This window comes from Puma concolor, chromosome A2, assembly GCF_028749965.1.
Source record: "Puma concolor isolate L17-30 chromosome A2, mPumCon1.1.hap2, whole genome shotgun sequence".
Lineage (NCBI taxonomy): Eukaryota > Metazoa > Chordata > Mammalia > Carnivora > Felidae > Puma > Puma concolor.
Genome location: NC_141668.1, coordinates 14115449 through 14128745, shown reverse-complemented (window position 1 = coordinate 14128745; position 13297 = coordinate 14115449). Strand labels below are relative to the sequence as shown.

Sequence of the window (13297 nt, the reverse complement as noted above, 5' to 3'; positions counted from 1 at the left end):
CCCCTGAGTCATTGTGCAGAGCGGGCCTTGTGCTTCTCTCCCTGGGGACCGGGCACTTGCTCTGTGGCTCTTAATCCCTTGCTGTCCCCTCCTGTTCTTCTCTAGGCTGTCTGGTGTGGACTAAGTGGGCTTGTGAAGTGTGTTGAGGCAGGAAGACTTGGTGAGTGCTGTCCGCTTTCCCGGGAGTGCCCACCGTGGCTGCCGTGGGATCCAAGGTGCTCTTAGGGTGCCCAGAGACCCCGCTCTGGTTCTGTCCACAAAGATCCACAAGGCATGGTGCAAACACGGCTCCCAGATGGGCACTTGACCCTGGTGTTGCTTTGCTCGTCGCTCCCAGACATGGCTTCTGAGGAGAGGCCAGCAAATACTCAGAGCCAACGACTTCATTTACCTTATAGATCATTTGATCAAGTAACAGATCCCGATCTCCATTCTTCATTCATCCAAACGTATATGGAGGCCCTCACTGTGCACCAGCTGCTTACCTGGCGCTGGGTAAAAAAGCGTAAAGAAGAAACACGGTTTCTGATTGTGATGAACTCACAGTTCAGCGGCAGCAACCCTTCTTTGAATACAAAAAGCTTTGGGGTCAGAAGAATCTGGGAAGGTCTGCCTGCCGTGCCTGTCCCTTCCAGGGGGAGTAGGGGGAGTCACAACATACATTAGAGACTCTCTCAAAGTCCTGCAGTAAGTAGACCATTTAAATATTTAACCCAACTTTTCCTAAATGCATTTCACTGTCACATACCCAGCCTCATTTTCCTGCAGTTTTATTGAAATATGATCAACATCCCTATCGTCTTAGTTCAAGGTACATAATGTGCTGCTTTGATACATGCAGGTATTTGTGAAATGATCACAGTAAGTCTATGAACGTCCATCACCTCACGTCGTTGCCAATTTTTTTTCTTGTGATGAGAACTAAGATCTACTCTTTTTAAAAAAAAATTTTTTTTTTTTAACGTTTATTTTTGAGACAGAGACACAGAGCGTGAACGGGGGAGGGTCAGAGAGAGAGGGAGACACAGAATCCGAAACAGGCTCCAGGCTCTGAGCTGTCAGCACAGAGCCTGACGCGGGGCTTGAACTCATGGACCGCGAGATCATGACCTGAGCCGAAGTCGGCCGCTTAACCGACTGAGCCACCCAGGCGCCCCAAATCTACTCTTAGCAACCTTCAAATACACATTATTAACTCCAGTCACCATGCTGTGCATTATATCTCAAGACTTTTTATAACTGGGCTTGTACCTTTTGACTACCTTCACTCAGTAAGTTCTACCTCTCATCCCCCCCCCGCCCCGCCTCTGTCAACCACCAAACTATTCTGTGTCTATGTGCTTGGTGTTTTTAGAACCCACATATAAGTGAGCTCCTACAATATTTGTCTTTCTCTGTCTGACTTTGCTTAGCCTAATGCTTTGAAGGTCCATTGATGTTCTTGCAAATGACAAGATTTCCTTTTTTATGGCTGAATGATATTCCACTGTTACATACATACATACATACATCTCCCACGTTTTCTTTGTCCATTCATCCACTGGTGGGCACATCAGTTGTTTCCATTGCCTTGGCTATTGTGACTGGTGATGCAGTGAGCATGGGGGTGCCGATGTCTATTCAAGATAGTGATTTCAGGGGCACCTGGCTGGCTCAGTCCATAAAGCGTGCAACTCTTGATCTCAGGAGTCGTGAGTTCGAGCCCCACATTGGGTGTAGAGATTAAGACAAAAATTAAAAAAAAAATGATTCATGAAAAAAGATAGTATTTTCATTTCCTCCAAATACAAACCTGTAAGTGGGATTGCTAGGTCACGTGGTAGTATTCTTTTTAATGTTGGGGGGATCTACCATACTGTTTTCCACAGTGGCTGCACCAGTCACTCCGCTTTTCACGTGAGAAAAGTGCTCCCCTGTCTTCCTTTCTCCTTGGGCCTGCCCTGCAAGTTGTGGGTTTGCTTGTGCTCATGCCAGTCACCCAGGTGTTGGTGACTGCTACCCACTTGGCCCCCTCTTTATTTTTTATTTAAAAATGTTTAATTTTTGTTTGAGAAAGAGTCACAGAGAGGAGACAGGAGTGAGAGAACCCGGACAGACTCCACGCTGTCAGCACAGAGCCCGAAGTGGGGTTTGAACCCATGAAACCATGAGATCATGACCTGAGCTGAGATCAAGAGTCAGACACCTGACCAACTGAGTCACCCAGGTGCCCCATGCCCTTCTCCCCTTTTTAAAGTTTATTTATTTTGAGAGAGAGAGGGAGAGAGAGTGCGTGCGCACGTGTGTAAGCAGGGGAGGGGCAGAGAGGGGGGAGAGAGAATCCCAAGCAGGCCCTGTGCTGTCAGCACAGAGCCTGATGCGGGTCTCAAACTCACAAACTGTCAGATCATGACCTGACGGGGCAGCCTCTTTTAAAGCTCTATTAGAACAGTATTCGATCCAAAGTAACGCCTCTCTCATGGAAGAATTTAAAGTACTATGGCAGCTGTTCAAGGAAGATAATTTTTGATGGAGTGGGAGTGGATCCCATCTCACTTTGCCTGGGGCACCTGGGTGGCTTGGTTGGTTAAGCATCTGACTTAGGCTCAGGTCATGATCTCACGGTTCATGGGTTCAAGTCCTGCATCAGGCTCTGTGCTGCCCTTCCCCACTTGTGCTCCCTCTTTCTCTTAAAATAAATAAATAAACTTAAAAAAAAAAGTCACTTAAGAGTCTTCCTTATATCTATAAGCCTCCCGTAAGTGCTCCAGAAACCAGGTCTTGCTGATAAGCAGAGGCACAGGAGACGAAAACTGCCCGCTGGTATTGTCGAAAAGCATGACTCTAGAGTCCAGAAGTGAGTGTTGATCTCTGCCTCTCCCTTCCCCGGTCTGTTTCCTCATATGCCCCATGTACATCAGAACTCTTGCTGCGCCAGCCTCCGAGGGTTATTATGTGCGAGCTTTCTCTCTTGTTCTATATATAATTCTATAGATCTATGTATTTACGTGTGTATGTGTGTATAAAATGTACGAGGCATGATGTCAATGTTGGTTGCTATTGTAATTTCTGACTTCCTTTGTTGTCCCCTTAGAGTAAGTAGTCTTTGGGTAGCAATTGAGAGTAATAACTAATAATCTTTGTTTTAAAGTTTACTTAATCTATTTTGAGAGAGAGAGAGAAAGAGGGCAGGGGAGGGACAGAGGGGGAGAGAGAGAATCCCAAGCAGGCTCCATGGTGTTAGCGAGGAGCCTGATGCAGGGCTCGAACTCACGAACCGTGAGATCATGACCTGAGCCGAGATCAAGAGTCAGATGCTTAACCTACCGAGCCACTCAGGCACCCTGGGTAATAACTAATACTTAGCACTGACTGTGTGCGAGGATCACACTGAGGACTTAATGTGAGTTAACACACTTAGGCCTTGGGTCCTAAAGGAGTTGAAATGGAGAAGAAGGATGGGAACGGTCTCCCCCTCTTCCTTGTCTTTGGGCCTTCCCTTGCAGGTGGAGGTGGAGGGGAGGAGGAGGTGGCTGGTTGGAGTAAGGAAGTGAGGGCTTTAGAAGGAGAGAGGGCCAGGGAGATTGAGGGGAGCAAGGGAGGAACGAGAAAGAAGGGGAGTGAGCTGGATGCTTTGGATTCCCTCCACCTCGCACCTGCTCTCTGCTTCTGGACCCCCACCCCTTCCAGCTTCTGATGGATTCAGCTCCTGGGGGAGAGGGAGGGAGACGGAGGGGGTGTGTGTTTATTCTCAGCCACCTCACCGTGGCTTGGCTGTGACCCTCTGCCCAAGGTCATATCACCTCTCTTCAAGTGGCCACTCTTTCTAGGGTCTGGTACCGACTCCCTCTGCCTCTCCAGGCTTGGGGTTCTCTCACTCCCTTCTGTCGCCAGCCGTAGGTCCCTGTGTCACCCGTTGCTGGCCTCTTTACACCCTGTGCTCGCTTTGTAAATTTCCCAGTTTTGAAACTCTTCTTAACTACGCATCTGGGTATCCTGTCTCTCTGGGAGCACGACGGGGCAGCTGGGAGGGTCACCAGCTCAGAAGGCACGGCGCAGATGAAGGCTTATGGTGTCCTCACTCCTGAGGGTGCCCCTGTCCTATCCAGGCTGAGGTCTCTGGGCTGGAACGTAGGGGTCAGGAAGACAGGTTTGACCTTCTTTCCGGGGAAGCCCAGGCGCTTCTCCACTGCCTCCCAGGTGGCCCCCCTGGATTGTTGCAGGAAAACCTATTTGTATTGGGAAGCCCGCATTCTGGGCACACGAATTTGGTGCCCAGATGGTGCCTGTATTTACAAAAGCCCAGCACACTGACAGGACCTGCAGACACATGGATAAATATTTTGCCTTTCTTCTTAGGCAATATTTGAGTCTTTCAAATTTAATTGCTGTCAAAGACAGGATGCTTGCATCCCTGAGGCAAAGCAAACAGGGAGGCCTCCAGCGGGGCTTCTCCGGCAGCTTTAGCCAGGCTCTCTGGCTGGTCACCTGCGGTGCCTGTCGGTCAGCTCTTTCCACCTGCCTGCTCTTGCCAAGTGTCGGGTGGCTGGGTGGGCTGGGTGAGGGAGACCACCGGAGGTGGCCGAGGTCTTCTGGGAGCCTGTGGCCACTTGTGGAGTTTGTTTTGAGCCTGAGAGAACCTGATCTGAGCCAAGAAATCAGATACTTTTCTCAGACCTTAGTGATGGGCACCAATCTGGCCATTTCCTGTGGGATCTTGGTTTGTTCAAGTAGTTACTAGTGGTATTCTTGTTACAGTTCTCTACCCTTTATATTTTCCTCTTGTCTTTCTTCTTTTTTTTTTTTTTTAATTTTTTTTTTTTCAACATTTATTTATTTTTGTGACAGAGAGAGACAGAGCATGAACGGGGGAGGGGCAGAGAGAGAGGGAGACACAGAATCGATAACAGGCTCCAGGCTCCCAGCCATCAGCCCAGAGCCTGACGCGGGGCTCGAACTCACGGAGCGCGAGATCGCGACCTGGCTGAAATCGGACGCTTAACCGACTGCGCCACCCAGGCGCCCCTTGTCTTTCTTCTTAAAAACAAAACAAAAACAAGGGTGCCTGGGTGGCTCAGTCGGTTAAGCGTCTGACTTCGGCTCAGGTCATGATCCCACAGTGTGTGGGTTCGAGCCCCACATTGGTCTCTGTGCTGACAGCTCAGAGCCTGGAGCCTGCTTTGGGTTCTGTCTCCTTCTCTCTCTGCCCTTCCCCTGCTCACACTCTCTCAAAAATAAACACTGAAAAAAATTAAAACAAAAACCGGAAACAAACTGACCTAGTTGCCCCTTGGATTACATTTGCAAAGTGCAGCGAGAGGTTGTTCTGTACCTACGTGGTTTTTTTCCTACCTCACTGTGATCAAATAAACCTCTCCTTACGTTGTCTGGAAAGCGAAGAGGTGTTTGCTGTAGACGCAGACAGAGTTCTGCAACAGTGCCCTCCTTTCGTTCATTATATTCTGATTTGCCTTAATTATTTTTGTCCCTTGCACAGAGCAGAAGCAGTTGGATTCCTTGCCCACTGCGGTTTTCCAGAGGGTGCCTGGTATTATTCCTTCCTTCCTTCAGAGTGCATGGTACTGGTGCGCACCCTGTGCCGGGGCCGGGGAGGTAGAGACGAGTGGACGAGACCGGCCCCTGCCCTTGAGGAACTCGTAATCTAGTGGGGGAGCGAGGCGTGTGAACAGATAAATCCCAGCCCGTTCAGTGCCTGCCGCAGGAGGGCAGGAACGCAGGGAGGAGCGAGGAGGGTCCAGGCTGAACTACTGCTGCTCCTCTGTTCCCGGGCACAGGCTTCCGTGCGAGGCAGGCTTTGCTGAGGAGCTGCCACTTTGGCCACTTCCTGCGAGGATTGGGTGTGTATCAGGGGCAGAGTCCTGACGGATCTGGGCTCTTCGGGGCAGGGCAGGCCACCTGGTGGGGCCTTTCTGCCCGAGGAGCGTGAGGTTTATCCTGTGTGTGTGGGAGAGACCACAGTTTCCTCTCTGGAAGACAGTCGGGCAGCGGTGTGGAGGGAAGCCCTGGTCAGGAGATTCTGGGTTCTAATCCTGGTGCCGCTATTTCCTGGGGCAAGTCACCTTATCTTCTTGAGCCTCTATTTTCTCATTTGTGAAATAGGATCATATCCTGCCGATGATAGTAGGAACACTACGTAACTGGGTGGTATTGAGGATTAAGTAAGGCCACATCCGTAACAGAGTTTTCTGCCATGGGGATGAGTACAGAAGAGGCAGGATTACAAGTGGGTTGGGAAGGTTGGCTCCCTCCCAGGGAGGCCGACAGGGCCCAGGCAGCCGCATCTCTATCCCGGGGAGCCTTGTGCACATCTCTTCTGTGTGTGTGACAACATGAGTAGAGTTGGAAACTGTTGGTTTATGTATGAAACCATTGGCAAGCCTTTCCTGCAAGTAAATCTTCAGTAAATGTGGCTGTTTGTTTAGCTGGGTTGTTGTATTCACATAACTACGGTAGAGGGTGAGGGCACAGAGGATGGGCTGGCTTCCAGGGACATTTCTTTCTTTTTATTTTCTATTTTTTAATTTTTTTCAATGTTTATTTTGGGGGGGGGGCGGTGAGAGAGGGAGGGAGGGAGGGAGAGGCAGAAAGAGAGGGAGACACAAAATCTGAAGCAGGCTCCAGGCTCCAAGCTGTCAGCACAGAGCCTGACATGGGGCTTGAACTCAAGAACCTTGAGACCATGACCTGAGCTGAAGAGAATGCTTAACTGACTGAGCCACCCAGGTGCCCCCCCCCACCTTTTTTAAAGCTTATTTATTTTGAGAGAGAGAAAACATGAGTGGTGGAAGGGCAGAGAGAGGATGGAGAGAGAATCCCAAACGGGCTCCACACTGTCAGGACGGAGCCTAATGTGGGATTTGAACCTATGCATTGTGAGATCATGACCTCAGCCAGAGTCAGCTGCTCAGCCAACTGAGCCACCCAGATGCCCCTCCACAGACATTTCTGAGGTAGAACTGACAGAATTTGGTGACCAATGAATGTCAGATGGAAGGGGCCCCACTAGAGGTGGGGGGGCATTGGGGGTGGCAGGGGGATTTATTATGTGTAGAATGGATGCGAGGTGATGCTATTCGCGGAGATTGTTAGGGAGATTAGAGCATGTGGGTTTAGGTATGAGGGTGACTTGCGGTGGTCTGATAGACTACTTTTCCAAGAGGCATAGCAAGATAGGAAGTTAGGGAAGAAGGAAGACTGGGGATGTGGTCAGGGTGAATGCTGGGGGCATATGTGAGAGACTTCAGGACACTTATAAGCTAAGGGGACAAAGGTGGAGGAAGTGAAAAATTAAAGGAAAAGCATGTACAACACTTTCCCCCAAACTTTGGCTCTTTGAACAGTGTCTGTCCCATTGGGGGCGTGTCTGCCAATAACTGGCAGTTGGGCAACTGGCCAGATATGATTTACGATAAGGCATCGGTTTCACGAGAGGCACTGTCTAAATGATTGCGCTCCACCGACTGCCAGGTTCCCTGCTGACAGTGAGCCAGGGGTCAAGCGATTCAATCACGTGCCACCACTTATAAATTGAAAATCAGTGGGGTGCAAAATGGATTACCATCAAAATCTATTCGTGTGCAAAACCAAATTTTAAAACCCCTAACCTTTAAAAATCCCTTCTTTCCGGATTCTTTGCGATCCCTGACACTGGGTTTCAATATCCCTCAGATATGCAAGCATCAGCCAACATGGCTGCAGGAGACCAAAGGTAGCAAGGAAGGAACTCCTCCAATTGTTCCTTTCTTTGGGAATTTGCAAACGTGGTGGATTTATGAGTGAATACGTTGGTAATTCTGTTAGATTCTCAGAGGCTGTGGTTCTCAAACTTAGGTGCACAACAGAATCACCTGGAGGGCTTCTTAAAATTCAGATTGCAGCTCTACCTTTGGGTTTCTGGTTCAGCAGGTCTAGGGTTGGGTCTGGGAAATTGGATTTCTAGCAAGTTCCCAGAGGATGCCGATGTCCCCAGACCACACTTTGAAACACTCTGCTCCATGATACAGACTTACTTTGATAATTGACTAGCAAAGCATGCATTGCTAACTTAGCAGTAAAGGTTCTACTGGACCAGGTGTTGAGTGTGTGAAGGAGCCCGATTTTTTTCCAAAACGTTTGAGAAGAAGAAGCTGGTTCAAGGAGATGGACGTTGATTTGAGTGCTTTGTACTCAGAGATGAGGTTAGGACATGGGAGAGAGAAGAGGGAAGAGGCCTCTGTGGCTCACCATTCCGTAAGATCGTATGTGCTACAGGCACAGATGACATCATTAAAGCAAAGCCTGTTCTGTATCAGTCTATGGGTACAAAGTGTTACTGTCTCTCTCTCTCTCTTTTTTTTAAAGTTTATTTATTTTGAGAGAGAGAGAGCGAGCTTGCACAAATGGGGGAGGGGCAGAGAAAGAGGGAGAGAGAATCCCAAGCAGGCTCCATACCCCCAGTGCAGAGCCTGACGTGGGGCTCCAACTCACGAACCAGGAGATCATGACTGAGCTGAAGTTGGTCACTTAACTGGCTGAACAGGCATCCTTGTTACTGGCTCTTGATGCCAAATCTCTTCCCATGACTTGAAAGTTGATTTTCTTAAGGTTAAAAAAAACCACGGACACTACTTTCTTAGCAAGCTTCAATTGGCCTAAACTTTGACTCTGCCCATCTCTGAATGATGCCAGAGAGGTATTTTTTTCTGTCTAAATCGATGGTGTTTGACTTCAGTTCTACTCTCTTAAGAGTGGACCTTACTTTTTGGGGTCAAAGTTACTGCCTTGTCTAAACTATAGGTGTCACCAGGCCTAATATGAAACCAGTCTCTTTCCTCAGGACAGAAAAATGGATCCCAGAAACTGCCCCAGACATGGTTGCCACCTCATTAATGTTTGATTTCCTGTCTCTCTTTGCCAGGAGAAATTGAACGATGCACATACATCAAATACCACTACTCCTCAGCCACCATCCCCAGGAACCTCACTTTCAACATCACGAAGACCATCCGTCAGGATGAGTGGCACGCCCTTCGTAAGTACACCTGAGTTTCTTTCTTTGGTGGTGACCTTTGGAGGTCACGGAGGTTTGGATGCCCATCAACAGCTTGTTCCGGACAGTATGGGTGTACCTCTTAGGCCTGTGGACAGTCTCAGAGCAGGATGGTAATTCCTTAAACTGTCCATGCCTGGGGCTCAGAATTGCCTCAGTTGGTTTTGATTGCATTAGATTTAAAGAGTTTGCTTCTAAAATTAAAAATGAAAACCCCCCAAAAACAACCCAAGAAACGAAAAAACAACCAACAGACAACGATTAGTAATCTTATGTCATTACCCAGGTAGATGTTTTAGATTTCACCTACCGAACAAAACCAGCTCCTGGGATCTAACTTCAGCGTGTCTCCGAGTTGCTTGGAGTATTATCATGGCAACCTGTAAAATCCCTCGTGTTATCCTTTCTACCCGGCGAGGCCAGCTGGGGGTTGCATACTGCAAAGTGTTGGCAGTATGCATCTGGTTGGGTTGCCAAGGGGTAGGATCTCGTCCTCAACTTACATGTTTCTGTTTTCCCAAGAAGGAGAGGCTTTGGGACCCAGTTCGCATGTGATGACTCAGCAAAGATCAGAATATCTGCCTCCATTGTTTAGGGAGTTGCTTGGTCAGGGACCCTCTGAGACTTAAATCATGATAGGAGGATGACTTAATGAGCAAACAGTTGCCTATTTTTATTTTTCTGTTCCATGGGGATATCCTGCTTGTCTGTGTCAGGGATGTTCTCGTTTGCTGCTGGCATAGCTCTTCATGGGAACACATTCTTACTATTCTTAAGCTCTGTGCTGCCTCTCTTGAATTCGTCGGTTCTTTCCTATTGCAGTTTTCCCCCCACATAATGTCACAAGGCTAAAAAAAAAAGGAGGGTCTTATATTGTTGGTTAAATTGTTTCATCAGCTTCGAAGAAGGGTGAAGACCTCTTTCTTCCCTTTATTGTTGCCCAGTTATTTTTTGCATGCATGGGTTCCACTGGGCATATTCCACTTGTTAGTTTGGCTTTAATCAAACAACCATAGGGAGGTGGGAGAGGCAAGTAAAATTAAACCAGAGCAATGATTCATTGGTTTTGGAGGGGGGGAGGGAAGGAAGGGGAAGATTGTGACCATGTGTCTGGATGATTATTACTGCCACTGGCCTGAAATGATAGGGAAGGTATCAGTGGCTGGGAAGGCGTTAACAAATTGTTGCCTTCAGGCTTTGACATTGCTAGAGATACTAACCAGAGCATGGGGACAGAGCTAATGTTCCAAGTGCATTCCCATGTACTAGATATTGAGGTAGGCAAATCACATACTTCCTTAATTTTAATGTGAGATTTGCCTTAGAGATACTCATAATCAGGGTTGTTAATTTCTTTTTTGGAGGTAGATACTTATGGGGTCAAATACATAAATGACTAAAATGATTGCTTTACCTTGGTCTACTGTAACAGAAGCCCATAGTAGATGTTCAAGATTTGTGATAAGCCTTGTTGAATAACCACTTAAATATCACTTAAGTTATGGGGGTCATAACAGGATCGGGGAAGGAAGAAGTGCTTGGCAAAGCTTCGGTTCATATTTACTCATTCAACCCAAGCTACTGAGTTTTTTTCAACGTACCAGGCACATAGTGGATACTGAGGCCACAGGGAACTCTTCCAAAGAGCTCACATCTGAAGGTGGAGAAAGGCGGGGGAGGGGGAGAGACACATTCTCAAAGCAAATAATTACAAGGTAGTGTGATAATTACAATACAGTATAATTGTTTTAAGCAATTAAGGTAGTTTTTCAGCAAGAAGGAGAATTATTTTAGTGTAAATTGCATGGAGGCATTTTGAGGGAAACCCAGAAGGATGCTATTGGCTGCACAGGGTAGATTTCAAATAGATTATCTACCGCAGCATCGCCGAAATTGTCCCATAGTGTTGGCAAAGATGGAGAGAGGAGGCTAATGCTATGGTTTGTGGAATCTTCTCTGAGTCCAGTGTCTCTGGGGTCCTTGTTCCAAAACTGTGTGGTGCCGTTGGGTTCTGCAAATGTAGTGTGCAGCTCATGCTTGTGAACAGATCTATTTTTAACCGATGAAAGCTATCTCAGCAACTGATAGGCAGCAGTTTTTGGCATCCCATGGTGGGTGAAGCGGGAGATCCTCTTTGGTGAGGGATTCATCTGCCTGTTTCACACAGTAGCCTAATGGGCTATTATTAAGCAGGCAGAGAACACTGGCCATTCCTGTCACCGATGATGGCTATTTTTAGCCAGGGCCGTTTTTAGTTCAGATGTAACATCTGAAGTTGGTGCTGAGTATAATTGGCAATGCTGGCATAATGGGGAAGGATAGTTAACCTCAGTTTTAATCTTCAAAGGTCAGGTATTGATACGAGGTGGGAAAAGGGCTCATAAGCCCCCTTTGAAATAAAGTAGAAACTACAAAGACTTGCAAACCCCTACGATCAAGCTTTGGAAATTAAAAAAAAAAAAACAAAACAGACTCTGATTTCCTATTAGAGAGTTCTGTACTCTTTAATACTGCAAATGGGATAAAATAATTTCATTTGGTACTAGGTTGGTTATCATTTTGAAATTTGACAACAATATCTTACTTTCTATAACTTTTCTCAGTAATAGTATTTGACAAAGGCGAGAAATTAAATTTCTTTTTTTCTGAAACAACTGGAAAATATTTTGGACTTTGGTTAAACTGGGGTTATGCGTTTTTCATTAGGAATTTGCATGTGGTTATCACCCATTGATGTGGGGAATTTTTTTTTTTTTCAAATAGAAAAAGCACAATTTGGCTTAAAACTGTGCTGTGGTTTTTGAAGAGTGAACCCCAGCAGCGGCAGGCTTAACTGTTTGGCCGAGAGCTCATTGACTTCATGGTCAAGTGAATAGTAGGTGAAAGAATAAAATTATTTGTAGGTCACTAGGCTTATAAATCCAAGTGTAAAGAGATAATAGCCACTGTGGGGAATAAGGGTCAGAGTCCAATGTGTGTGTGTGTGTGTGTGTGTGTGTGTGTGCGTGCTTGTCCTTTCTGCCCTGGCCACCTTCCCACCCTGGTCAGACCTCCCCAGGAGAAGGCAGAACTCCTTCTGGAATTGGGACTGTCCCCTTACTCTGCCCAGGCCTGACAGTCCACCTGGGGCAGCCCACTTGCCCTCCCATCTGCCGGCTGCCCTCCCATTAGGTTCCAGTGACACCGAGCGGCGGTTGTCCAGCCCCCATGCACCCTTGGTACACTACACTTCTGATCCAGGTCCTCCTGCCCCCACCCCCCTCAAGGGCTGCAGCAGGACAGCAAATGTCGCCGGGCCAATGAGGATGGGAACAGTGGCTGCGGGAGACGAGGTTGGCATTGCCACTCTCCGGATACTTTGTCTGGTTTTATGTTTTGAATATGAGAAAATCAGATTAGCAGTGGTCAGGGAAGGCAGACTGGCACCTTAAAGAGCACTGCTTCCTCTTCTCACTAGAAAATGTCCCCACAGGCTTTTCATGCTCCGCAGTTGAGTCTCAGGTTAGAGCCCTTGTCAGGAGAATTATGTGTCCTGCAGCCTCCAGGGGCCCCTGAAGCCATCCCAAGTGGCTTTGCCTTTGCTCTGTGTGCCACTGGCGTCCCTTTGGCATGCCCTCGTGGCCTAGCTGGAGGCCTGCACGTGGCCATTGGCAGGGCAAGGGGAGGTGGCGGGGAGGGGACCCTGGGTGGCCCATGATAGGGCCCTGAGAGCCAGGAGGCTGAGGGAGCAGGGTCTGGGAAGATGTCACTGAGACATCAGTGCTTCTGCAAGAAGGAGCTGGCACAGGGTGGAGCTGCACCAGGAGACCCCAGGGAGGCCGGCGGGTGGCACGAAGGAGGAGCCTGCCTGGGGGATGCAGGGCAGGCGTCCAGCGGAAGTTGTGAGAAGGGTGACCCTTTCTTCCCCTCTGATCTCTGCTGCTGCTGAGTTTCCCACCCAGTCTGGGCTCTAGGACTCCTGAGTCTCTGTTCTCATGTGCTCAGGGTTTTTCATTCCACTCGGGGTTTTCAAGATGGAGCTTTCAGCTCACAGTTGATTGCCCCTGGCAGCCGGAATCAGGGAGCTGGGACTCCACTTCCCTGCAATCAGATCCTTTCCCTTATCTCTCAAGAGGCTAAGAGCCAAGAAAGCTAGAGTTTTTTGTTTTGTTTTTTTTTTTTGTTTTTTTTTAAAGCCTCCTTCTGTCAAGTCTGAAAGTTCAGTTAATTAGATCGGATGGTCACACGGCACATTTCCAGCTGGCCAGGGAGGGAAAGAGAAGGAAGAAT

General features: G+C 48.0%; 1 protein-coding gene across 3 annotated transcripts in view; it reads left to right on the top strand.

Moving 5' to 3' along the window:
- Window positions 1-13297, top strand: part of TMEM178B (transmembrane protein 178B) — a 366535-nt gene that overhangs the window by 112039 nt on the left and 241199 nt on the right. For all 3 annotated transcript variants that reach the window (XM_086688533.1, XM_086688531.1, XM_086688535.1), the window contains exon 2: window positions 8897-9010. In XM_086688533.1, coding sequence (XP_086544659.1) covers window positions 8897-9010 — 114 coding nt within the window. The remainder of the gene's footprint in view (window positions 1-8896; window positions 9011-13297) is intronic.